The sequence below is a fragment of the Leguminivora glycinivorella genome, chromosome 9 (assembly GCF_023078275.1).
Source record: "Leguminivora glycinivorella isolate SPB_JAAS2020 chromosome 9, LegGlyc_1.1, whole genome shotgun sequence".
Classification (NCBI taxonomy): Eukaryota; Metazoa; Arthropoda; class Insecta; order Lepidoptera; family Tortricidae; genus Leguminivora; species Leguminivora glycinivorella.
Genome location: NC_062979.1, coordinates 10,222,334 through 10,250,302, shown reverse-complemented (window position 1 = coordinate 10,250,302; position 27,969 = coordinate 10,222,334). Strand labels below are relative to the sequence as shown.

At 35.4% G+C, this 27,969-nt stretch overlaps 1 protein-coding gene across 1 annotated transcript; it reads left to right on the top strand.

The window, feature by feature from the left end:
• Nucleotides 1-113: 113 nt before the first annotated feature.
• LOC125229934 (organic cation transporter protein) lies at nt 114-27,921 on the top strand. The gene is made up of 3 exons (XM_048134883.1): nt 114-375; nt 11,937-12,048; nt 26,404-27,921. The coding sequence occupies exons 1-3, from the start codon at nt 333-335 to the stop codon at nt 27,902-27,904; spliced, it is 1,656 nt and encodes a 551-aa protein (XP_047990840.1). The 5' UTR covers nt 114-332; the 3' UTR covers nt 27,905-27,921.
• Nucleotides 27,922-27,969: the final 48 nt, after the last annotated feature.

The following is a 27,969-nucleotide window of genomic DNA, read 5'->3' as shown; positions in this document are numbered from 1 at the left end:
GTGAGAGCCTCTGTCGCGGGCCGCGTGGTGCAGTGCTGCGCGGCCGCCGGTGCGCGAGGTGACCACTCGTCTCGACCGGCTGGTATTGGGTTAACGGAGATAAGAGGTTGTGCATGTTTTTTTTCGCGCGAGTGCGGCTACCGAGCGGCGTCGGCGCCACGACGTAGCCATCCATCCATTCGCTCCTCGCCGGCTCGCGCGCCTGCCGGTCGCCTCACGCCGCCACGCGATTTTATAATTACCAATGCTTCTATGTGAAAATCGTTGCAGGGACCGACTACACGTACAAAATTATTCATAACTGACGGAAGAAGCGACAAGGATATTTCAAAATGGACAAGGATCACGCTTTAGAGGAGATGATGGGGAAATTGGGTAAGTACATCAAACATATGGAAATTCATTTTCATTTACCTTTTCAAACATCGGTGTGGGAAAAGTTTATCAACTTTTTAAGTGATTACGGTGATAAATAAATGTAGGCATGTGTGTAAATGTCGTGTACCGCTGTGGTCTTGTGTGAAACTGGTCATTTTGTCGTCTGTGGTCTGGGCTATTCGATGCGTGTACGCGTGTCGTAAACGGTCCATGTAAATGTATAGCTTTAGCGCTAAAGCGCAACTTCGACAAGCGCTGTTAACTCTGCTTAACGTTTAATAATTTATTGAGAAGCTTGTTTCTAAGTGGACTAAAGCTGTTTGCCATCATTATGTTACGAGAAAATTATGCTATATTTGCGTCATTCTTGTTTAATGATATTATTATTGATAACTATATTTATAAAACAACATAATCAATATTATAACGACAACTTAGCATATGTATTATCTGTAATCAAGTGTGACCTCTATCCAAAACAAAGTTCACCACGTGACATGTGTTGCTGAAAACTATTCTGAATTTATTACGGCGCGGTGATGAAACTGACGAAACATTGGGAAAGATAATTTTGTAACAGAACAAAAAGTATCTGTTCATTGAACTGGAAGATTACTAATCACGTGCTACATAACGAGTTATCACCTCGGGAATTGAGTGATTACTATAAATTATTTATGCTGCGCTTTAAATGGTTTACTGAATAAATCCCAGAGGTAACTCGGAATATTGATTTGTCACATCAGGGTTGCTTGTTCCCATAAACACCGACCTTGTTTGTTGCTTATAAGTAGGTATTAGGTATAGTAATAAAACGTTTTGTCAAGAATGTTAATTGACTTGTATCTTAACCGCTTATTCAATTAAATCATTTTTATCCCATTAAACTAATTACTCGAATACATTTCATTTGTAAGAGGGTGTAAAACAATAGTTCAGTTATTAATTACTTTAATTTTAGCGCAAATGAATTGTGAAATATTATATTACATCTTCCTGTCGGGAAATAGAAAAACCAGATTACTTAAGCATCGTTAAATAATCTTGATATGAATACACATATCCTGCTTTCAGCAGCAAATGTATGACTTGTATGAGAATGTAATAGTAGTAATTAATGATTGTTAATAATTATGATATGATATCAATTTAAAAAGATAAGGGGAAGGTTATTACGTTTAACATAAACACTGGTTAAGTATAAAATCACGTACTTACATCGTACATATTAATTATGGCTTACATGCCCCAAAAGGGCTAGTTTTTTTATCGCATGTAACCACTTGTTTCTCGTTGTCATTGCTTTCACATATTTTAGGTTGTATTGTCCATGTATGTACATGTGTATATACGAGCCTAACATAAATCTGCCTCATGAGCAATGACATTGAAATAGGACCTACACAAAGGCTCACTTTAAGCACAGTATAATAAAGAGTACTATCGTACAGTATGGCCACTCCCGCTCCCCGCTGAAATTGCCGCCCACCCCCTCTCGGTTACCTCACAGTTACCGCTTGTCAAAAACACGAACAGTCGACCTGTCATATTTCACCCATACAAGCATATAGTACGCGTTCACCTACACGAGCTAAGACTGTGTGCTAGGAATGCGCCTCTTCCTCCTTCCTCGTCCGAGGTGTGCTTTAAGGGAAATTGTAGAGCCCCCTACAGACGTTCCCAAGAAAATCACCTAATAACCGTGTTATAATAATTCAGATGTTAGTCACACACAGATATACGTACCTACCTATTTTCGTATGCTCAATAAAAATAGGTAACTAGTAAATAATAAATTGTAGCACCTATTGCAGTAGGTACATAAAAACAATAATTTCATCTAGGTCACAGGAGTGAAGACGTAAGATTGTGTGAAAACGAAAAGGTAATTTTCAAAACCGCTCCTGCAATTGAAAAGTACCAACATTCTACAACTATGGAATTGATTTGTAATAAAAGAATTTTCACTACATTTCAGTTTCCATATGTGACATTGAATAAATAGAGCGTGGCTAAACTCTAAAGTATCTTATGTAGGTTTGAACAATTTGAACTAATCACTAATTGTCTCAGTGATGCGCAAGGAATGCGTGAAAAAGAAATATGTATTTAATTTACATTTCGGATGTATATTTAGATATAACCTTGTTCGAGCTGCATATATGAATTAGCGGAGTCGATGTTTTGTGTTACCGGCCATGAAATTATGTCGTGCAGTAAAAGCTTTCTATGCGCAAAATCCTAAATGTAATGGCAATAAAATAACCAAAACGAGACTTAATTAATGTAATTCAGTTAAAGTTTATCTGATTAAAATATAGCGAATTATAAAATCCCCAAATATGGATCAACTGTTGAAAAATAGGTGATATCATTTCTTTTCTTACACTTTCCTTACATCGAAGTATGTACCTAACAATTTTTTTTCTAACACTTGGGACCATGTAGAAATGTCGCATATTCACGGATCACGGTGTACCCTTGTTTCGCCGACAAACTTTTCATCGAATATCATTTCATCGACAACAAATCATCGAAAGTTTAGTTCGAGTAAAATTGTTTCGAGTAATTTTGTTTCAACTACTATTTATTTGAAATTTTCTTAGTTATTATAAATACTATTCAATGAATATTGTTTCATCGCTGATTCGTTTCAAAGTACTTCAAATAGCAGAACTACAAAACATCGCAATTCATTTATTCGACGTATTATTACAATACTTTCTCATTTGTCCTGCTTACCGAGTAGGTTTGGGTTAGGTTAGAACTGTGACCAAACAGTTTACAAATTGTACAATTTTAGAAAGAAACATAATTGAAATAATATTATGCGTAATGAAATGAATTGTATTTAATGTAAAACAAAATGAAATGAAAAAACACGAAATGAAATACCACGATATAAAGTATACTCGGAATAAGTTATCTACGAAATAAAAGTCTACGGTTTGATTTTACTCGTGTCGATTGTTCTATGATATGAACTGTCGATGAAATGAAATTATTTGAAACGTTGTCTTTGAAATAATATTCGAACAAGTGTCTGTCGGCGATTCAAGGGTAAACCACGGATCACGCGCGCACGTTTTCTATTTTTGCTATATTTTTGTATATTTTTCTAAGTAGTTTTGGCAACTAGCAAAGTCACCTCGATATTCTGGAGGTGTGGCTCGGAGATAAGCAGAGTAAACCGATGTTACGTGTACGTTATTATTTTTAACGACAGCGTGATGATTTACGTACATTCGTAGGTTGTGGACTATTTGAATGTCACAAGATATTTTAAGTTGAGTTAGTTCTATTATTAGGTGTTTCATAATAGTAGTAACAAATAATAACTAGATTCGAAGAATAGTAATTTATAGTAATAGATATTTTTTTTGTTATGGAACTTTTTACAATAGGTATCAGAGATATATTATACAGGGTTAGTCCCAGTGGAACAACTCGTGGTTAATGGTTTTTCATCTAAATACAATAAGGCCCATGATAGTCCACATTTAGAATTTGTACTGAATAAACATATTTACAGCAAATATGTAAATGGGTCAAAACTATTTTCGTTGTCTTGTTTTGTTTCTGACCAGTCTGTCACGCGACTGTTTTTGGCAAATAAAATATTGAATGCTTTTGCATGTTTTTCTAGCTGTAAATTATAATTATCATAAAAATATCCCATACAAAAAGCTCCGCTTCGTCACATTTTTAATAGGTGCATAATTATAATAAGTAAAAAAAATACAACTAGAAAGACATGTCATGAGCATTGACCTTGTATTTAATGATAATCGTTACGAAAAAGTCCTCAAGGACTTTTACTGATGTGATGTTCATCATTCGATACTTTTATAGATACCTAGGTACATCACACTTAATGCCAGTAAATATGTACTTATTCCAGCGCCAACAATGTAACAAATCAACCAATCTTGCGCAAGTTGTTCCACTATCTGACTTTATATTCTTTTTGTTGCGAACACTTTAATCCACAGCCGATTATGAAAGATTTGGGTTTGTGCCACGTCGGGCGCCGCACCGCCGCTAATAGTATAAACGAAAGAATTTTTTTTAATAAGGTTAGGATAATAAAATCTTGATTTATGAAAAATTATAAGTATTAGCAATAAGAACCATATAATAAGGGAAAGACAAAGACCATACAAAAAAGCGTACCCCTGAAATGGGCCTGTTAGGCTTAAAAATAGATAGCGCTGTTTCGCAGCCTGAAAGTGGCCAAAATCCACACAATCCATCTATTTTCCACAAATATTTTTGCGTGTTTTTCTTTTTTATAAGAGCAAATGATATGCTCCTTTGTTTTAATATCATGATATCTCGTCAATACACATTTTGAAAAGAATAAATTTGTAGGCACCATCAATGTAGTTATGATAGTATTTAATAGGTGGCGCTAAAAATGGAGGTACGATTCTTAGTATATTAAAATACGTTATTAAATAGGACTAATTAAATTTATCCCGAATGTATTAGGTATACCTTACCAACAAAATAGACTACATTATATGTTAATAAAGACATAAAAATTCGTAAGTTTACATCAACTTAGGCGATTAATTTAGAAATTCATATTTCATTGTAGTTATCAGCATACAACGTATATTGTAGTTAGCAGCTCCGTATAAATTGCGAAAAGGAGCATAGTTATCATTTCCCATAATTGACGCATATTTCACAAATTGCACTTATGTCCCGGATATGACGAACTATGTATGATTTTCTTTGTTTGTTCTGATCATAATACTTACCCATGTTTAACTAGCTCATAATGGGGCCTTTATTCCACACCCATAACAGTCGAAATACGAATAAATTAAACATTGTTGATATTAATTATCACAAGTTAATTATAACATGTCTGAAATATTTTAAAATTATAATATAGGAACAGGAAAAATCCAATTTGTTGAAATCATAATTTAGAGAAGCGTTTAGACGTTACAAATTTAAAAAATCTGTATTGTACGAGCTCAGAAGTCAGAATATTTATTTCAAAGAGTAAGACTAAACAAAAAATTCGCCAATCTGTAATAATTTGGAAAGCCGTCGACGTATTTAACGTCGCCAAGAATGTTTGCTTGCAGTAATTTGTGGTCTGTTTAAAAGGGTAACGTTGATTAGGTAAACGACATGAGATCAACCCGCCAGGCCGGGGGGCCGGGCTTAGTAACAATTGCAGTAAATGTTCTTCATTACACTTTGGCAAAGACGATTATCCTTTAGGTTAAATGGTTTTAGGCTCTAACATTCTCGACAAAGCGTGGACCGTAGGCGTCTATCTTACTTTAAATTAGGATTGAATTGATATACATATGTATATGTAATATAAACCGATAGATAAGATAAGATAAGATAATCTTTATTGGTAACATACAGGTACACGTCAATACAGTATATTATTATTAGCATATTATCCAGCAGTATTTTTTTAAATACGAGTTAAAAATATCCTTGCCGTCTTAGTATAACTTCAAATTATAAAACGTTAAATTACGACACTATATTAACCAGATTTTCTATTATGTTTTTTTTTTGTAATTTCTAATATACCTAACCTACATATCTGTAGGTACTTTTATCTCATATTTTAATTAAGCATGCTATAAATCAAGTTGTCTAGACTAGTCAAATGCAAATTATTATTTCATATACACTTAACAAACTTGTCACTTGTTGATCTAGATTTTCGACATGTCATAAACCTGATTATGATTGATATGATATGTTGACTAATTAGATGTGAAACAAATGAACAAACTCCGTTTAATTTCCTTAATTATATTACATACTTCAACAACGTAATATTGTGTAATGTAATGTAATGCTAGCACGTAACATACGTCATTTATGTTCCATATATATGAAAGCGCGGTTTATGTACCTAATATCAATGCGTTTGAGTTAATACATTTAAAATATATTACTCCATGTCGTACTGTGTCGTTATATATATATGCTCGATTCATAGTTATAGAGTTTTGTATTAGTAAGCAGAAACATATATTAGAAATACATAAAAATGGGAAAATAATTACGTTTTTTCATGGCAATTAACTTACAATTAAATAGGTAGTGTTCTAGATTGAGTCTCGTCCGATTTTTCCACTATTAAATTTATTAAGTATAAGATGAAGAATAGAAAGAAGCTAGCCAGTGCATTGTTATAAAGGTATCAATATTTATTTAGATGACATTTGTGTCAATAGTATTTGCATGATGTCCTCGTTTTACGTGATATCGTGTACCTAGTGCTACATATTTTAACGTTAATAACACACATGAGCATTTATTATGGAAGATAAAACACACTGAAAATTACCGTTAATTAACAAATATAATTTTTAGGTAATACTTCAATAAACTTGAGTTGATTCTGCAGAAAATATACAAATGAAAATTATTTTCACAAATAAAACAAGATGGTATTATTTTTTACTAAACATTGTGCATTGGGACATTGGCATCCATACTAATATTATAAATGGGAAAGTGTGTGTGTCTGTTTGTTTGTCCGTCTTTCACGGCAAAACGGAGCGACAAATTAACGTGATTTTTTAAGTGAAGATAGTTGAAGGGACGGAGAGTGACATAGGCTACTTTTTGTCTCTTTATAACGCGAGCGAAGCCGCGGGCAAAACCTAGTTGTAAATAAATGTATCCCATGGTTGTTATGTGGCGGATAAGTTATGGGACAGATTTTTGAGTTAGTATCGTGGGCCCATATCTTCATCTCATAAGTTAAATAATACCTATTAAAATTCAAATACAGTCCATGTTTCGCTTGGCCTATATTAAGGCTGATAAAATGCCTGTTTACGCATGAGAGTAAATTTAAATGTAGTTAATTATATTATTCGAAGCATTCACCCCGATCCTTTGTCTTGTTTAGACAAAAGAACATCTTACTCAACGGACGATACATAGTTATAATTATTTACATTGTACATACATATAGGTAGGTACACTTATAGAGTACAGATACTCGCATAATATATCTACTTAACAGTAATCCAAAAATAATGGATGAAAAAATTAAGATGACGTAAAAATAATTGATAGAAAATGTAAAATGACGTGTTAGACAATGTCCCAGTAGAATGCTACTTTCAATCTTAAGCCAATGCCAATTTTTGACAATGGTCATAAATGTGACATAAGGATGTCATCTATTGGGCACTAGTGTGTCTAGCACTGATACTTTAAAGGCTAGTGCAGTGAAAATGATAAATACCTAGTTATTTTTGTGTGTGCACCTAATATTGTTTTCCCCTCACTAGCTCGGAAACACGTATTTTGTCCTTTAATACCAGCGGGTAAAAACGAATTTTATCCACTAGTGGGTAAAGTAATTTGACCTTGAATAAAGTCAAATTAACTGCTTTAAAATTGATAAAAGTAGGTGAATCTAGTAATAAAGATGATTTACCACCTGTGGAACTACTGGAAGCAGTGATAAACGCATTTTTTGCGTTGTAGTTTCCTCGCTAATAGTGAGGGGAAAAGTTTTGTGTTACACTCGGGTGCAAATGTATTTTACTTCTCATGTGTTAAAAAACTCGCAAGTTCAGGATTCTATTCTCGATCCACTCGCTTCGCTCGTGGTTCAACTATAGAATCCTTTCACTTGCTCGTTTTTAGGGTTCCGTACCAAAAAGGTACAACAGGAACCCTTATGGTGCGACTCTGTCCGTCTGTCTGTCCGTCTGTCACATTCCTAAATATCTCGAGAACTACTAATGCTATCAACTTGAAATTTGGAAAAGTTATGAACATTGTAAACCGCTACAAATAGAAAGTATAATTTTTTTAAATATATTAATTTTAATTGTAGAAAATGGCCAAAATGAAAGGGGGGCAAACTGTAAATTTCAAGTTACTAGGTCAAGGGTATCGTTGGAAAGAGCTCAAATTGAACGTAAATAAGCTATTTTTTATAATTTTTTTGTTGTGGAAAAAAAAAAGAATTTTGAAGGAAAATGTAAAAAAAAATACCGTTCCCCCCCCTTATCTCCGAAGTTTACCAACGAAAAATTATGAAAATTTTAGTAAAGATTTGTTTTATGCTAAATATTACAGGAAAAATATAATCGTGTTTATATTTTGAATACTTTTTTTTTAATTCACAAAAAACTTTTCAGATTTTTACTTTCAATTTACCCACCCTTGCGGATGTATATCGTACTTCAAATTAATACGAGATGTTACGTAAACCATCTTCTGTCCAATAAAGTAAAAACTGTTTAAATCGGTTAACATTATAAAGAATTATCCCTGAAAAACCAGGTCGCGCAAATTAGTTAGCAAATTGACCGGGAGATGGCGCTATTCACAATAATACTCATTAGTGCCTATACTTTTGTCTTCTAGTCAAGTCATTAGAGTTATATGAAAATATAAGATTATTTTTACTAGGTAGTTTGAAAGAAAGTTTGTACGGAACCCTCGGTGGGCGAGTCCGACTCGCACTTGGCCGGTTTTTTTTAATTCCACACTCGGCGTTAAAATACAACTTTGCCCCCTTGTATAACAAATAACTATTAATACATAAAGTAAATCTTTCTGCGTTATCGCTTGGTCAGCCTTAAGCTTATTAACCTCATATCTCAAGTAGTGCGAAGTGTTTATAATGAAGTTTATTAAATTCATGTTATTTTAAGTACATAGTGCATTGAGTATATCGAGGCATGACGCGCAGATTTGTGTTATCGGACATATTGCCTGACAACCGATTCTGTAAATTAAATAGTTTACAGGTAAATATTAAAATTCCCGTCGCTGATCAACTCATTATCAAAGATATATCGCGTGATATCTTGATAAACATGGCAGGGTATAATTTCCTGCAATCCCATTCAATAGTTTGAATCAATCGTACCTAACTTTATGACTACGATTTAAAATTTTATTAAGTCTTGACTCGATGGGTAAAGTAGGTACTTTATTGTTTTTATTTTTACTGGTAGAACCTATTTAAGGCTGCTTTAAAAAAAAACGTCAAAAGAATGTAAAATTGATAGTTTTAGTCGGTGAAATACTACACTTTCCGTTATCCAATAGATTCATTTAATTCAAGTTCCAGTTAGAGCATCTTATTGTCTTGATTTTTATAAGACTGGATTTTTGAAAACTAAGTACTAACTCACTAAATTAATTATGAATTTTTCTCTAATGCACGTTTAGAAAAACGCACGTATAGAGCTGAATCAGTCGATCTTATTTGTAAAATTTGGACAATTTTGAATATTAAAACGGGTAAATTTATAATTCGTATATCCTGTACCACAATCATTTCAGATTAGATTTTTGTTTTAAGTTTTTGAAAAAGAGTAAACTAGCCTAAGGCAAATTCAATTTTTTTCAGAAATTACCTAAAATTAAGTGACAATTTCTTTGAAAATCTACTTCACATCGAAGGTTTTGTACTAAATTAATCTGCAACGTTTACTTAAATTGCTGTTATACCTTAGTGATTATAAATTGCTATTATTGATTTTTGCCAATTTTTTGAAAACGAGCCTTCACCGGTACAATTATTACCACTTTTGGACATTTTCTCATATTTTGTTAGACCAAGTAGAAAAAGTCCTATAATGTGATATAATATATTTATAAACTACTCGCAAAGCCCTTTAATTTGATACCACAGACGGTATGATCGAGCGCTCGGTTGCGATTTCACTATTTTTAACACGAAAGCCCTCTTAAACCTGGTAGAATGAATCCTTAAATTAAAATATGCTCGTTGACATCATACATAATTACAAACTAACTATTTCTGTTTTTCCCAATGGTTGACTGGTAGAGAATGCCTTAAGGCGTTAAGTCCGCCATTTGTACTTTTTATTGATAATTTGTGCAATAAAGTTTAAATAAAAATAAATAAATAAATAATTATGGTAGTTGTGGTAAATACCTATCAGAGTACTTTGTCTTGGTATAATTGTGACTTTGCATGCCTAAAGGGACCGTATGCTTCAAGTGCAGGAAATTGCAGCCATTGCAGCTAAAAATTGGACCAGAAATTCTGATATAATGGTTCTTATTAACATAAGCAGCCGCCTTTAGGTGAAGAGAGCCACATTTGACTCCGACCCTCATAAAATAATTTGTAGGTAGGTACAAAGTTAAGTATGTACTAAGTATTTAAAATTGAATATAACCTGGTATTTCGAAATGGCGCACATTACGTTTCACGGCGAACATACGATTAAACGAGTTCGATCGGATGACGACATGACTTAATGATAATGAAGAGAAAAGGCGCATGCGCAGGTCGCTAAGTTAAACGGCAATGCGCTCTTGACCTTCATTAGCCGTTCTTAGTTCGTTTTCCACTATTCTCTGATGACTACCTAACCGGTCGTAGTCACGTACTAGGATGACATATGTTATTATATTTGACGTAGGTACAAGGTACCACATTTTTGCTTGCCAAATTTGATCTTATGTTTTGAAGAATACCTGTTCCTGTGTGCGTAGCCGAATGTCCAAATGCTTCACGATTTGCTCACGATTCGTTCACGATTCGTGAGCGTTTCGTTTCGTGAAGCGTTTGTGCATTCGGCTACGCACACAGAGCGTCTTATGCTCAAGCGAAAATATGGTACCTTTTGCTTGAAAACAGGACACATATTCGCCTGAAAGAGTAACGAAATTCGTCCTTTTTGTAAATGAAGCATAAGCACCTTTAAAGCTTTAAACGCGTCATATGTGTAATACAAATATGTAATGTTATAAGTATACATATTAGTCATATTACTTCTATTGTATTAACAACTAGGATAAAAAAATATTAGCTAACTGCGAAGAAATTCTTCGTATTGTAATCATGTAGTCATGTACGTGGGAAGAGGTCAATTAAGGTCATCCCTTCTATTGTTCTGTAATACAATAAACTCAATACAAACACTATCGTATTCATTGACACGATAAGTATATTCTAATAAATGAGGTATTCCTTTTAAGTCTAGTATAATAAGAAACGCGGTGATCTGAAATTCCGATAGGTATGTGAATTGAAATGGATATGATACATTCAAGACCCGGGTAAAGACGTTAGCCGCATAAGCTCTAGACCCGGGTTCGATGCCCGGCTCGGCCACCGGTGGACTTGGTCGCTTTTTCTTCAGTGTATGATATCTATTTCAGTTTATAATTTAAAAATCAAATCATAAAACATTGCATGTAATATCTCTAGATTTTTCCGATAAGTACATACTTACATAATTTCGCGATGCGCAAGAAAAGAACATTGAACAATTTGCATTTATGCACAGGTCCTTGAGAGCACGCGACACGACCGGACAGACGATAATTGCCTATTTTCTGTTCCACTTATATTCACTGAGTAGACCGATCAGCCACTTACTGAAAGAACCATAAACACAGTCTCCTGAAAATATTCTCCTTTTTTAGTTATCTGTATTTGACTTTCAGACACTTTTTCAGACTTCTAACAAAGAGAAATAAAATTGCAACTTAGCTAACCGTTAAAATCCTAATTTTATTTTAATTTTAACACGATCGCTTATAATTTCCAGGGGACTTCGGGCGGTACCAGTGCTTCCAGTTCATACTGCACATCCTGGCGGCCATGACAGCCGGCATGCACATGCTTTCGCTCGTCACCGTCGCTGCAGTGCCAGAACACAGGTAAACGAACACTAATATCTATTTCACTCCTGATTATCTTGACCCAGATGAGAGCTAAGCCTCTATATCTACTATGAGCTTTTGCGTTTCAAGTCTAGCGTCCACTAAGCGCGCCGCGTCGAGCCTCGTTAATTCGCTTACTGCATTTCTTATGAGACTGCGTCCATTACGAGGCGGAATCGAGCCGCGTCGAATCGCATTCAAAATGTAAGAGGACTCGATGCGATGCGGCTCAATTCTCCCATATATAGTGGACGCCAGGCTTTACGATACGTTGCTCAATCTCAATAGTGAAAAAATGTGACCTTTGGGACGCTGTTCACTCTCTCCATACAATGAATTGTCATTTTCAGTAACGTATAATAAATCGTCAAAAATTCATGATAGAGGCTCAGTTCATTTTATATAATTTTATGATACATTATTTTAAGTTCTAACAAAATTTAGTATATTGGAATTGCTGTAACCACGAACATAGATATTGCTATATTGTCGTTAAAATGCCAGTACATTATGAATACCTACAGTTACTATAAATATGAAAGGATGAGAATGTTAAATACTTACCTTGGAAATCTGATGTAAAAACATGATTGAGCAACACTCAAACAGTGATTAGGTAGATCAATAAACTAAAAATTAATTACAATACCTAATTATAAACAATACATAATTTTTGTGACAAGATAATGATAAAAAGTGATAATCGAATCAGAATATTTAATAGATAACTAATAAGAAATACTTTGTTTCCAAATAATCTTTTTTTATCCTATTTTAAATTAGATGCCTATTTAGCTTAAAAGATAAATGAAACTTACCTGAATACTCAATATATATTCAAAATAGTGAGTAAATAAAAATGTACTAATGTCAGACTCTTATTTTTACGCAACTGCGATAAGGTTAAAGTGGGTACCTAGTTAATAAGGCATGAGCATGAATAGATGAATTTAAATTGCAACCATTACAAACTTGAATAGAAGGCTTATGGGTATTTTATTTAATTTAGTTTATATTTTTTATCTAGCTGTAAGTAGTAAATTTAACATATTATAATTGTAAGTACCTAAGGTGACGGACCCAATCATGGACAGTTTAAGAAAAAAATTCGCCTGTTTTTGATATTTCACTGATAAATGTAAAAATTCTACGGCTAAGCGTGTTAAATCTTGAATGTCCTATCCTTCTTTTACATTTCAAGCGTATTGCAGAATAGATACTCCTATTGGTTTCTTCATAGTTAACAAATTAAAACTAGGTGTTTTTTCTCCAATTATGGACGGCAGTTCTCCAGTAATGGATCCCCCATTATGGACAGTGAAATTGATAAAGGCAGAAGCGAGCCCTGGTGGAAACGTGATGACGGCATGAAGCGAAGGCGATATGTGGTCCACTAAATAAAAACGTCTTGAGCACTCAACAAATTGTTTTATTTATTCCATATAAATAACGATACAATTTGCTTACATCCTTTAAGGATGTATCACGATTAAACTTCACATAATAGATTTAAAAATTAGACTAGAACTATAAATCGGCCATTGCAGAGCTCAGATAAAAAGGAAGTGACAAAGCCGGAAGAGAAAGCCAGTCTAGAACTGTCAAAAATATTGGTATTGCCAGTACAATTATGAAAAGGGTATATTACACGTTTTCCAATACTCCTCCTTACACTTTACATATTGTGATATCAATACTAAGTGAATATTTTTTTATATAAGCATGGCTCTACATATGGCTTACTTATAAAATACATGCTGCACGCTTAGAGTTTAAAAATAAAACAGGTACATATATTCTAAGTCATGCGGCTAAAATTATATACAATAGGAATGAATTTCAAATTTAAAAATAATAACATAATACATAAGAGAGATGAACTTTAGTTAATTTTGTAAAGATTTCACATTAAGACCTTCTCTAAATTTACAATGCTTTTCAGTGCACAAAGGTTTTGTTAATACATCAGCTATCATTTCATCAGTTCGCAAGTATTTTACATTTAAATGTCCTTTTTGGATTAGATCCTTGATAAAGTGATATCTTAGGTCTATATGTTTTGTGCGCTTATGGGAGTACTCTTTGACTAACAGTAATTTTTGTGCTGATTGGCTATCATTAAAAATGCAGGTTTCTATGGTTTTATCGAAAATTTCTGACAAGAAATTTCGTACAAAACATATATCCTTACAACAGTCACCAATAGCTACATATTCCGATTCACAGCTAGAAAGACTTATACATTGTTGCTTCCTAGCCTCCCAATTAATAACGGAGTTGCCTAATTTAATCACAAAACCAGTATAGGACTTGCGATCTGAAAGGTCATTGGCCCAACTTGCGTCAGCAAATGCTGTAAGGTTAAAAGTATTGCTCTTTGTAAAACAAAGGCCATAATCAATAGTACCTTTTAGGTATCTCAGCACTCGCTTCGCTATGCGCCAATGATTTTCATCAAAACATGTGTTAAACATACTGAGTTGGCTACATGCAAAAGATATGTCAGGTCTAGTACAGACGGATAAATACATTAAACTTCCTAATAATTGTCTGTACTGATAGACTTCATCATCTAAGTGAGTCTTGTTAGATTTTTCAAGTTTACAATTGACCGGTAACGGTGTAGAAACAGATTTAGACTCTGACATGTTATATTTAATTAGCAAACGCTTAACATATTCTTTTTGGTCTAAGGTTGTAACACCATTCTCTCTATGAACATTCATTCCTAGACAATTGTGTAATTTCCCTAAATGTCGAATTTCAAAATTGGTTTGTAAAAGTAGTAAAATACCATTCAAGCAATTATTATGAAAAATGTAAAAATCATCGACATAAAGGGCAATTATAATATACTCTTTATCATTTTTCTTAAAATAAATACATGGTTCACATTGGCTCTGTATAAAATTGTGACTAGCTAAAAAATCATGTATTTTTATATTCCACATTCGGCTTGCCTGCTTAAGGCCGTATAAGCTTTTCTTAAGCAAACAAACCTTATCACAGTTCTTAAAACCAGATGGCTGTTCCATATAAATCTTTTCATTAAGATCGCCATTTAAAAATGCGGTTGTTACATCAATATGGTCTATCTCTAGGTTCAGTTGTGTAGCTATAGAAAACAATATCCTCAAAGTGCTATGTCTTACTACAGGAGCAAATGTGTCCGTGTAGTCAATTCCCTCAATTTGACTGAAACCACGGGCAACCAATCTCGCTTTAAATTTAGCAGGCTTACCTGAAGTGTCTTGCTTCTTTTTATACACCCACTTGCACTTGACGATATTTTCATCAGCTGGTCTGTCTACCAAGATCCATACTTTGTTTTTAATTAAAGAGTCATACTCACACTGCATGGCCTTCAACCATTCTTCCTTTTCAGAGGATTGAACGGCCTCGCTATATGTGGTAGGCTCCTCTGGCGAATAGCCTTCCGCCATCAATGATAAATCATAGTCTCTGAGATGTTGTGGCACATTACCTCTTGTACTACGCATGGGACGTGGCCTCAACGCGTCGGAAATAACCGATAGCGTAGGCTCATTGTGTGTAGACTCCGGCAGAGAAGAGACAGCACCCGTTGGAGCACCCACTTCATCACCATCGTCACAACCATCAAGTGATGACTCTGGCAGAGAAGACAAGGCGCCCTTCGGGACGCCATCTTCATCACCATCGTCACTTGCACCATCATCGCCCGTGCAGTAGTGTTCAGACAGCGGCGACCACGCCGGTGGCGTTGGTGACTCAGCATCTGAAACATTTTTAAAAGAGGATGAGCACTCAGCTGATTTATCAATTATATTGTTTTGAATGACATCATTAAATTCATTATTAATAATTTGATTTAAATTAGAGTCATTATTAAAATTATTCTGAGCATCACAATTATTTTCATTATTTGGCAAATGAATATTAAGGCCATCAATTTCATAATTATAAAAATAGTTTCTACAAGTCTCTTTACAACTGTCATGTTTTCCTAAAAATTTATCCTCATTAAAAATAACAGACTTAGACTGCACAATTTTACGAGGATTATTTGGATCAATTAAACGGTATCCTTTAAAAGTTTCACCATAACCAACAAAGATGAGAGCTTTTGCTCTAGCATCAAGCTTTTGACGTTTTTGACTAGGTACATATGCATAAGCAGTACACCCAAAGACGCGTAAATGACTGATGTCAATAGGACGACCAGTCCACATGGTCTCGGAAATTCCACCCGCAAGCGCTCTGGTAGGAGATCTATTTTTAAGATAAATGGCTGTCATAACAGCCTCTCCCCAGTAGCGATTGCACAGGCCGGACTCCTGCAGCATAGCCCTAGCTTTATTAAAAATCGTTAAAAAGGCCCTTTCTGCAATGCCATTTTGAGCAGAATTGTAAGGGACAGTGGTTTGGTGTATGATACCATGGTCTTTAAGATAATTGGCCAGTTTAGAATTAGTAAACTCAAGGCCATTGTCACTGCGCAAAATTTTAATAAATAAACCAGATTGTTTTTCTATCATATTTTTAAAGTTAATAAAATGAGATCTCACCTCTGATTTATGCTTCATAAGGTATCCCCACGTTTTCCGGGTGTGGTCGTCTGTGAAGGTCAGAAGGTAACGAGCTCCACCCCAAGTTTTGACTTGCATAGGTCCGGTCACATCTGAATGGATGAGTTCCAAGGGCTGGGTAGTGCGCTTCGTGCTGACAGCAGGATACGGTGAACGCACCATCTTGCCAGTCAAGCACGGCTCGCAACTACCATTCATGACATCTTGTTTCTGTAAAAGAAAGTTCATGCATTTCTTCCCATCACCTAGAACCTTCATACCTGCTTCAGACAAGTGTCCTAATCTCCTATGGATTAAGTCCATTGGGACAGTCGAAACAACGTGAGCATTCGCTGTCTCTTGCCTAGAGTGCAAGAGCTTAGAAGACTCCTCCTCAAAGGTGTGTCGTCCTTGAGCCTTATATTTATACAAACCATTATCCTTCGAAGCGATTATGATTGGATTGCCAGTGACTTTAACATTATCAAAGACTTTACAATGATCCTTATCGAAAACAACAGTGTAACCTCTATTAGTGATTTGGCTTACAGACAAAAGATTACTTGAAAGGTCCGGCACATGGAGGACATTGGTCAAACTAACATTAGAGCAAAAAGGGACCCTACCAGTACAATTACTATGTAATTTACTACCATTAGCAATTAAAATGGTTGAATTTTTACCTATAGGATCTTCCAGTAGCTTCCTGTCAGAAACCATATGTTGAGAGGCACCACTGTCAACCACAAAATCGTGGCTGCTGTCGCCTCTGCTGCAAACCATGGCCGATGCTAGCATTGTGTGGTTTTCCCCATTCTTCAGCTCCTTCTGGCGTTTGAAGCAGCGCTTAATTGTATGTCCGCTCTTCTTGCAAAATTGACAAAACATAGGTGATGATGATTTCTTCTTCTTGTACCCGAGGTAAGCCTTCAAACCTTCCTGATCACTTGCATTCCGTCGGTGTTCTTCTTGTAGCAACCTTGTTCGCACAACTTCCACCGATAGTTTACTTGTCAGACAGGCGGTCTCCAGGCCGGATACTAGGTTGTCGAACTCCTGTGGCAAACCGCTGAGCAGGATCTCCGCAACCACTTCATCCTCTATTTTCTTGTCTATATCAGAAAGCTGTTGAACCAGCCGCATAACGGCCTCAACATAGTCAGACATGTTGCCGTATTCGTTATATTCAATTTTGTGAAGTTGCCGCAATAAGAGAACTTTCCTGTAGAGGCCCTTAGACTCAAAGGCGTCGGAAAGCTTCTTCCATGCATCCTTTGCAGACGTGGCATCTCTTACATATTGATATAGGGACGGCTTGATCGTCAAACATATCTTGGCCAAAGCGCGGCTGTCGTGGGTCTTGTCAGTGTCTGTTCCATCCACACAACCCCAAAGACCATCTAGGGTTAGTAACATCTTCATTGCAAACTTCCAGTTTGAATAATTCTGTAAGCCATCAAGCTTCTCGACGGGAATGTGCCCGCCATTATGCTCGTTCTGTGAGTTTGACATCGTGACAATTTATTTGTTGAGTGCAATTGGGTTATATGCCATGAGGGACTGACATAACCTCAAAAAGTTAATTGACGTTTGAAAGTGAACAGCGTACCTTTCTTGGTTTCTTGAATCCGCCTCGCAGCATGATCTTCTGGGCTAATAACCTGATAAAGGCAGAAGCGAGCCCTGGTGGAAACGTGATGACGGCATGAAGCGAAGGCGATATGTGGTCCACTAAATAAAAACGTCTTGAGCACTCAACAAATTGTTTTATTTATTCCATATAAATAACGATACAATTTGCTTACATCCTTTAAGGATGTATCACGATTAAACTTCACATAATAGATTTAAAAATTAGACTAGAACTATAAATCGGCCATTGCAGAGCTCAGATAAAAAGGAAGTGACAAAGCCGGAAGAGAAAGCCAGTCTAGAACTGTCAAAAATATTGGTATTGCCAGTACAATTATGAAAAGGGTATATTACACGTTTTCCAATAGAAATAAGTTTAAAATTTTACTTTTAAAGCCAACTGATACGCAATGAGTCAATTTTATACACCATAAATACAATTAGTTTGGGTTATTTTAACATAGGATTGTTTCTTGTAAATTTTGGTTTTGTAAATTGTTCCTTGTCCATCATAGGAGGTACGCAGTTTTTCGGGTCCAGTAATGGACACTCGCAAAATAACTTCATTTCTTTATATCTTTGGAGCAACAAACTAGTATGTTTTCAACCTTATCTCATGCTTAATGCAGTAAGTAAAACGTATTCAAGATTACACCGTGCGTTATTTTTTTATGATTTTAAACATGAACTCAACTCTCTTATCAACATTACTAAGAATTCGTCTTGATATTTTTTTCAGTAAACTGGTGAATTTTATCTTGTCGCCAAATCCTTCAGGTATAACCGAATTAATTGAAACTTCAAAATTAAACAGCTCTATAACTCTAGTTTATGGTACATAGCCGTCAGTTTTTAGAAACTAATTTTAGATACTTATTTTTAAGGATTTGTGTTTTTTTGTCCATAATGGCATCACCGTCCATTATGGGGTATTTTACCTTACCTAATGTATAAATCTTGATATTTGCGAACATCGTTGGTCTAAAGTATATCACAGGTTATGGTTGACTAGTGGCAGAGACTTGTACAAAGTTGTCGTGATATGAATATTAAAATATGTAAATCTTGCTGACATCGTTGGATTATGATGTTTATTGGTACGGGAATGGGCCTTTAACCATATGCTTAAAATTCAACACTATTACCTATTTAATTCTAAGTTTGGCTTGATTTCGGTATGAATTCGGTTGAGGATGGATTTGGGTATTTTTCCTTGAATTCCGGAGTGACACTATCGGTGCTGTTTTTCTCAAACTATGCAAAGTAAGTACAAACTTTGTATCATACAATTTTTCTTACATTCCCACATATTTTAATCCTTATCATCATATACTAATTTAAACATTAGGAACGGAAATGCATGAATAACTATATTAAGGATTTGGTTTAGCTTAATATATGTATGTATGCTTTTCACATTGACGCATAATAGTAATGGTGTAGAATGGTATTTTAAAGGAATTGAAAAACGAGCAAGTGGAAGGATTTAAGTTGGTTCATTGAACTTGCATAACACACGAGAAGTAAAATATTATTAACACTATTTGTTTATCACTGCTTCCAGGAATAAAATAACATTATCTTAGGGTGCTGGTCAAATTACTTTACCCACTAGTGGATAAAATGCACGTATTAATCAAGGGCATGCTATTTATAAGGGAGATAACTTTAATGAAGATAACAACGAAAAGGCAAATATTAATTTAAATGCACACAAATTATCGTTAAGCACTTGCCCAATAACAAGGTACAAAAAGTATTATTGTACCGATAAAAAGAATACCAGCACGGGTAGCATGGTCGCGCGATAGACGATAAAATATCAGGCCGTCCCTATCGCACTATTAGTAAGTGCGATAGGGACGGCCAGGTGTTTTATCATTTATCGCGCGACCATAATTGCCTGCCAGGTTATTAAAAATATAAAGCTTCATGAAATTTACCTAAAATGTATAACCGCCATCGATTTATGTAGCGCCAGCGCTAAGCACACTTAACGTTTGCACAATTGTTAATAATGAACCGAATTCATCGCACCTACTCACAATTATGCTCTAACTATTTCAGGTGTGCACTGCAAGATGGCGATACAAATTTCTTTATACCTCTGAATTCAACATCATTACTGCTGAACAATCAGACGAATAAAGCGGAATCATGCAAGATGTACGAAAACGGCACCATAGTGGAGTGCGACTCTTGGGTATACAACACAAAGTATTACACTTCGTCTCGAGGCATCGAATGGGACTTCGTTTGCAGCCGGCGATGGATGGGAGCGTCTGCGCAGACAGCTTACATGTTCGGAGTCGTCGTAGGCTCCCTAGTGCTCGGAAGGATGTGTGACAAATTCGGAAGAAAAACAGTTTTCGTGTCTGCGGGAGTCCTACAATTAGTTTTTGGTGCCGCTGTAGCGTTTACAACGGAATACTACACCTTCGTGGTTGTCAGATTCTTGTACGGTATTTTTGGATCCGGATCTTATATTGCCGGATTTGTTTTAACCATGGAGCTAGTAGGACCGTCTAAACGCACAATCTGTGGTGTAACGTTCCAAATAATGTTTGCTGTCGGCATAATGCTTCTGGCAGCGTGGGGGTACCTTATAGACAACAGATTTTATTTACAAATTGTTTACGCGCTACATGCTGCCATTTTACTCCCACATTGGTTTTTGATGGATGAATCTCCTAGGTGGCTTTGGGCCCAGGGCCGCGCTCGGGAGTCGGTAGCCATTGTAGAGAAAGCGCTTAAAATAAACAGATCTATTGAAACTGTAGACACTCCTCAGCTAGTCTCTCACTGCAAAGCGACGTGTGCTAAATACACCGACGAACACTCAGCCGGGACCTCCGACTTGTTCAAGACTCCAAACATGCTGAAAAAATCGTTAATTATTTGTGGTTGCTGGTTCGCCAACTCCGTAGTATATTATGGTCTCTCTCTTAATACGGGTAAACTGGAAGGCAATCCGTATTTTATCACGTTCTTGATGGGAGTAGTAGAGTTACCTAGTTATGTCATCATAGTGTACTTTTTGGATAGAGTCGGACATAGAGCGCTTATTAGCACTATGATGTTACTAGGCGGGATTTCGTGCCTAGTCGTAGCCGCGCTGCCTCACGGCTCTACGTCGACGACCGGTATCGTCATGGTTGGAAAACTGTTTATTTCTGGTTCATACTCCATAATTTATAAATACTCAGCTGAACTTTTTCCCACCGTGGTTCGGAGTTCCGGCGTAGGGCTAGGCAGTATGTGCGCGAGTGTGTCAGGCGCCTTAACACCGTTAATATCTTTGCTCGACACTCTAAACCCGAAGATCCCTACTATAATATTTGGGTTTTTGGCGTTGCTCTCTGGAGCTTCAACGTTCTTCCTGCCCGAAACCGTGGGGCGGAATCTGCCCAGTCGCTGGAGGACGGCGAGAAGTTCGGCGTCAGCGACACGTGTTTCACGAACTGCAGCGGCAAGCGAATGAGCGAAGCCTCCGTAGAGTTACCAGAAACTATGGTTCCCCTCGAAACGATTGAGAAGAATTAATTATTTACAGAAAATGACACTAAAAGAATACAATAACCTTGCCACAATGCTGTCTAAAAATTAGGCTTAGTTTAGATTGTAATATTTTCAATGTCTTGGTTTCTTAAAAGTTAGTATCTACTTACTAACTGTTTATTGTCTCTCCTTGTGTATTTTTTGTTACAGAGGAGTGTATTAAGTTTACATAATATTTATAAGCAACTGACAGACTTAACAGTATCAAATACTACTTATGGGTGAAGTATTTTTTTACGTTTACTTCATTGTAGTCATTTTGCATTAAAATTAGATATTATTATTATTAAATATCTAGTCAATGTTAAGATATATTCATTGCCGCTTTTCTGACAGTAACAACGATTAAATCATGTGGCAATGATATTAAATAAGTACTATAGCAGTGCATTTATTTTAATAAAATGACTGATATAAAGAAATGTTCATAGCCCAGTGTAGTTCTTTACTTTTAAATACTTTATACTATAACAGTAACCTCTGCAATTACCTAGTGCGTATGTGTAAGTACTTAGAGTTTATATACATTTTTTTAGATAGGTATAATTATAAAAGTTACAACTGTCATTATAGTTTATGTGTTCTTTTACAACAGATTCTAGATGTGAATTATAGAGTTTATTTTTATGTATGTATATGCATTCTTATAAAATTTACATCGCCAGTATAATGGATAAAAACATTATTGGTTTGAGCTCATCCTGTTGGTTGTTTTCATGGAAATAACACAGAAACCCTTAACATTGTCAACTCTGAAATACTATATAAAGTGTGCGTTAGTTTCCATGCACTTCGCTCCAACTGACATATGAGTATATTAGTGCGACGGTAAAGTAAGTTACGCAAACGTTAACGAATATGTCTGACATGTCTGTGTCAAAGTAGCCGTAATTATTACCTAGTTCAGTACCTAAATCAAATCTGTTCTGACAGATTGTGTGTGCTAATAAAACTCACAAGTACCTAAAAATAAGTAATAGGAACTACATATTGTATAATCTGTAGTAATAGTCAAAAAACTAAATGTCAGGTACATAATACAAAATATGTGATATCACATTACTGATTAGGTACCAAGTAGATATACACTAAAATTACGCAGGTAGGCAGTGCCTACTCGGTGTCTATAAGTAATCTATGAATTCGCATCCAACCGACTGCGCCATGTACGTACATCGAAATGTTCTATAAATTCGTGATAATCACGATGATCTTGTAAAATGGGTATAAAACAAGACGCCTTCACGAATGATCGTCGAATCACTATATTAGTGAGTGCAGTATAATATTCAGATTAAACAACAACCAGCACGTCTAGTTTGGTGTAAGAATTAAGGTAATAAAGAAATTAAGTTAAATTATGGATTCAAAAATGCTCATAGCATATGCAAATTAAAGTTCCATTTATGTTGTAAAGTAGTACCTTCCTAGCAACCTACTGAACCTACTTTTGAGACAAGGCGTTAAATTCGATCATCAGGTATCGGAGCTCTTTTTTTACGACTGTAGGTGTAGGAATTGTATAACGAGGATGTGCTCAATAGGGTGGATCAAAAAAACACTTTTTTGGAATTAGCAAACCTAATAGTTATCAATCAATGAACCTTAGTCTATGAAGCCTTTGTGCAAAATTTCAGATTTTTTAATCAACATCTTCAGCCCCCGCATTAGGTTTGAAATTTTGAAAATCACATACAAACCTGAAAATTCAACTTTCAGATAAAAAAAATTTTTCGGCAGTATTATGTTCAGTATACATTATTGATACATATTATTACAAGAAACTACCAAAAGTTGCGAAAATAGCGTTAAAAATTGCAAATTTTCGGTATTTTAGCGGCTATTTCGGCAAATGTACTAAAACTAGGCGAACTTTGGCGATTTTTGATGCTATTTTCGCAATTTTTGGTAGTTTCTTATATTGATATGTATCAATAACATATACTTAACATAATACAGCCGAATTTTTTTTTTAAATCTGAAAGTTGAATTTTCAGGTTTGTATGAGATTTTCAAAATTTCAAACCTAATGCGGGGGCTGAAGATGTTGATTAAAAAAGCTGAAATTTTGCACAAAGGCTTCATAGACTAAGGTTCATTGATTGATAACTATTAGGTTTGCTAATTCCAAAAAAGTTTTTTTTTGATCCACCCTAGTGCTCAATCTCCTCCTTATTATAAAATAACTAAGCCAGTAATAATCGAGCTCTATGCTCATAGAGCCTGTACTGCGATTTAATCGCATATAAATGTAAGTACAAGAACACAAGCAAACAATCATGATAATAGAGAGCTAGATATAAAATAAGTGTATTAATTAAGAATAGGTACTGCGACGTCAATTATTACACGGCCGTTAGATAAGTCGTTCGTAAGTACAGGGATCATAAAATAATCTTCTTCAAATATAAATAGGTACTTACTTAATAATTAAACATTAAAATCATTTTATAAATAGTTTAAAATATGTAATGCGAAAAGCCAGCACCCTTTCTGAAGAAGCGATTTTGCTGATTTGCTTAGAAGTTCCATGAGGCTTAGAAAAGACTGCGATTATTTCTTGTAGTTTCAGTCTATTCTTAAGGTTTCAGTCTTGCAAGTGCATGAAGTGCACGCGCTAATGAAGCATGATATTCGATACGTTATCTACACTTTTGCGGTTCTGCAACCACAAAAAAAATCGCACGTGTGTACTAAGGCTTAGTTTTTTTTTATAGTGGTAGAATATTAACGTCGTAGTAGAACTAATAGATACATATCCATATTATATGGATGGATATACAATCAAATTGTATTTAAATGTTATAATATAGGTATACTTAATATTAATATGTATAGCTAGTTAACCCTTTGTTTAAACATATCATCACTATGAAAAAATCTCGTATCTCATGCTTCTCCTCAAAGTTAAAACGCAGTAAGTCTATATGCATTATATACATACTTCCTACAATTTTCTTTTCATTGACAGAAGATACAAGTTTTTTTCAAAGTAGTGACGATATACAACTCTTCCCAGCGTGCATTCCATGTAATCAAGATATAAATATGATACTATAGGTATCAAGATCATCGTATTTTTGCTGTAACAAGTAAATAACCAATCTAATTTCAATTCAGATTCAGAGGCTTTAAAATATAATTTGTAAATGTAAAATAGATTACAATAAAGATTTTTACCGCTTACTTTTTGTTTTATTAGTTGGGAGTGTATTTGGGTAGGGAACTGTTATTTATTGCATCGTCACATGGTCAATGTGGTCACTGGTGGCGTACTCGCACATTGTACTTAAAACACAATCATAAATAAGTATATACATACTTTGTTTATTCGAATTAATTAGTCCACTTTAACACGACTTCTTACACCGAAATGGCCAGTGCTCGGCAGTCGGCATAAGCTGGGGCTCAAATCTACCTCTGGTTTGGATTGGGTACAATGCTACATGAACATGACCTCTCGATGACGACAGTTACGGTGCAGCTGAAACTCGAATTTTAATTTAGTTACTTTTTGATAGTCCCTTTAATACTGACATTACTGACAAATCAGATCCGTATCTAATAATTAAAATCTAAATACGCCTGGCAGTCTTTGAAAGCAATTGAACTCAAGCAGTGCTTATAAGTATTGTGTAAGAAAACGAATAAAAGTTTAGTAGGTACCTACATAAGTATTTTGTTCTACACTTTCAAGGGGTAGGTATATATATTAAATTGCAGGTAATATTAAAGAAATACTAACAAATAAAATTAGTTAAAACCGAAATAAATTACACATATGAAAGAAAAAGTGACCAAGTCCTCTGGTGCCTGAGGCTGGCTTTTTTTCTTTCATATGTGTAATTTATTTCGGTTTTAATTTATATACATAGTAGTGTGACTACTTTAAGACAGCACAAGTTGAAATATTTTCAATAGATTATAATTTAACTTGTGTTCATTAGAAATAAAATTAGGTATATTACTTAAATTTTTCGTGTGTGTTAAACGATAACATAATGATATGAAGTAGTTCGTTAATGACAATAATAAAATTATAGTTCTCTTTCTTGCTGAAAGACTGGTTTCCTACTTAAGTGTAAGTATTTCTTTAGAAACGGTACCTGCACGTAGTTTCACACGCACTAAAGAATAGGTTGTTACGCACAATATTACGACAGGAGCGGTATTCAGGCGTTTTCAAACACGGCGTGAAAATGTTACGGTAAGGCACTTCACGAAAAGTTTCTAAAGGAGTAACGACTATGGTAGGTATCATATTCTAGTTTATTAATGACTGGTAAACTTTTATAAGGTACAGCGGGGCAAATCTCGAATGGGGGTAACTGTAACTAGTCCATTTTTTCCATTATGATGATGAGTTCTACATGTATCCACTGAACACGCCTACCATATATAACCGGTGGACACTTTATTTAATAATGAAAACATTGTAGAATATGGAAAAATAGACTAGTTACATTTAGTATCTAGGTATGTACTACTATCTATGTATTAAGTCACGTGACTCATGTGAAGTGAAAGCACCACAAAAAATACCTTAAGAAAATGTAGGTGACCAGAATTAACGACTATGTTACCTATCTTATTCAGACCTTATTGTTCATTTCAGGTGCTGGGTTGACGGCGTAGACACAAATATCTCCACAGCATTGTGGAATTCTACAGAAGTGATGAGTGCTATTCCTTCATTTGACAACAGGCTTCATAACTGCCTAATATTTACGGATGAACTAAATAACACTGGGAAATGCAACAAATGGGTATTCGATACAAAATATAGATCCTCGTCAAGAGCGATTGAATGGGAACTGGTTTGTGACAAAAGGTGGATGGGCGCACTGGCGCAAACGGCCTACATGCTGGGAGTGTTCACTGGAGCAATCGTCCTGGGAGGCATGGCTGATAAATTTGGAAGAAAAACTATATTCTGCTGGTCTTCGGTACTGCAATTAATTCTTGGAGTTTTAGTGGCATTTATACCAGAATATTGGTCGTTCTTAGTAATCTCATATCTGTATGGAATTTTTGGTTCTGCTGGGGCTTATATAACGGGTTTCGTATTATCTATGGAGATAGTAGGGCCTAGCAAACGAACAGCATGCGGAGTAGCTTTTCAAGCTGCTTTTGCCGTGGGTATAATGTTGGTAGCAATGTGGGGTGCAATCATTGATGATCGACAAATTTTACAAGTAATTTATGGGTTGCACGGCCTTTTGCTCATACCGCACATTTGGATTATGGACGAATCTCCTAGGTGGCTTTGGGCTCAAGGTAGAGCCAAAGAAGCGGTGGATATAGTAGAAAAAGCTTTAAAGTGTAATAAATTTACTGAGAGACTAGACAAAGCTCAACTTGTGTCCAGAGGTAAAGCCGAGTCATCTAAAGGAACCGAAGTGCCAGCTGCCCGCACGATAGATCTCTTTAAGACCCCAAATTTAAGAAAGAAGACCCTAAATGTTTGTCTTTGTTGGTTTGCCAATTCTTTAGTGTACTATGGACTTTCATTGAGCTGCGGTAAATTAGAAGGCAACCCTTACCTTATTTTAGCTGTCTTGGGTTTCGTGGAATTCCCGAGTTATGGAGCAGTCATATATTTTCTTGATATTTGGGGCCGAAGGCCTTTGATCAGCTCTATGATGTTGATAGGCGGCGCTGCTTGTGTTGTGGCAACCTTTATACCGGCGGGCAGTATAATTTCTACCGTTATTGTTATAGTAGGCAAACTGTTTATAGCAGGATCTTTTGCTATTGTGTACAACTATTCAGCAGAACTATTCCCTACTGTTGTCCGCAACTCCGCTATAGGATTGGGATCTATGTGTGCTAGGCTATCTGGGGCTTTGACGCCACTGATCACTTTGCTGGATTCCTTTGACCCGAAAATTCCCGCTGTTATATTTGGAGTAATAGCTCTGATATCAGGATTCCTAACATTATTTTTACCCGAAACCATGAATCAACCCATGCCACAATCGTTAGCGGATGGGGAAAAGTTTGGTTTGGGAGACACCTGTTTCACAAGTTGTTTAGGGAAGAAACGAAGAGCTGCAGATGAAGATGATAAAGGGGGTGAATCAATGGTACCTCTCCGAGATATGAGCAAAGCGTAAAATACTTCTATTCACACGTTCTAGTCTATCATTACATAGCATAGTATCATTACAGTTATGGATGA

Excerpts from the sequence above, each read along its gene's own strand:
- LOC125229934 (XM_048134883.1), top strand. The coding sequence starts at position 333 with ATGGACAAGGATCACGCTTTAGAGGAGATGATGGGGAAATTGG. Across the intron at positions 376-11,936 it reads GGAGATGATGGGGAAATTGG|GGGACTTCGGGCGGTACCAG; the intron begins GTAAGTACATCA and ends TATAATTTCCAG. Across the intron at positions 12,049-26,403 it reads GCTGCAGTGCCAGAACACAG|GTGCTGGGTTGACGGCGTAG; the intron begins GTAAACGAACAC and ends TGTTCATTTCAG.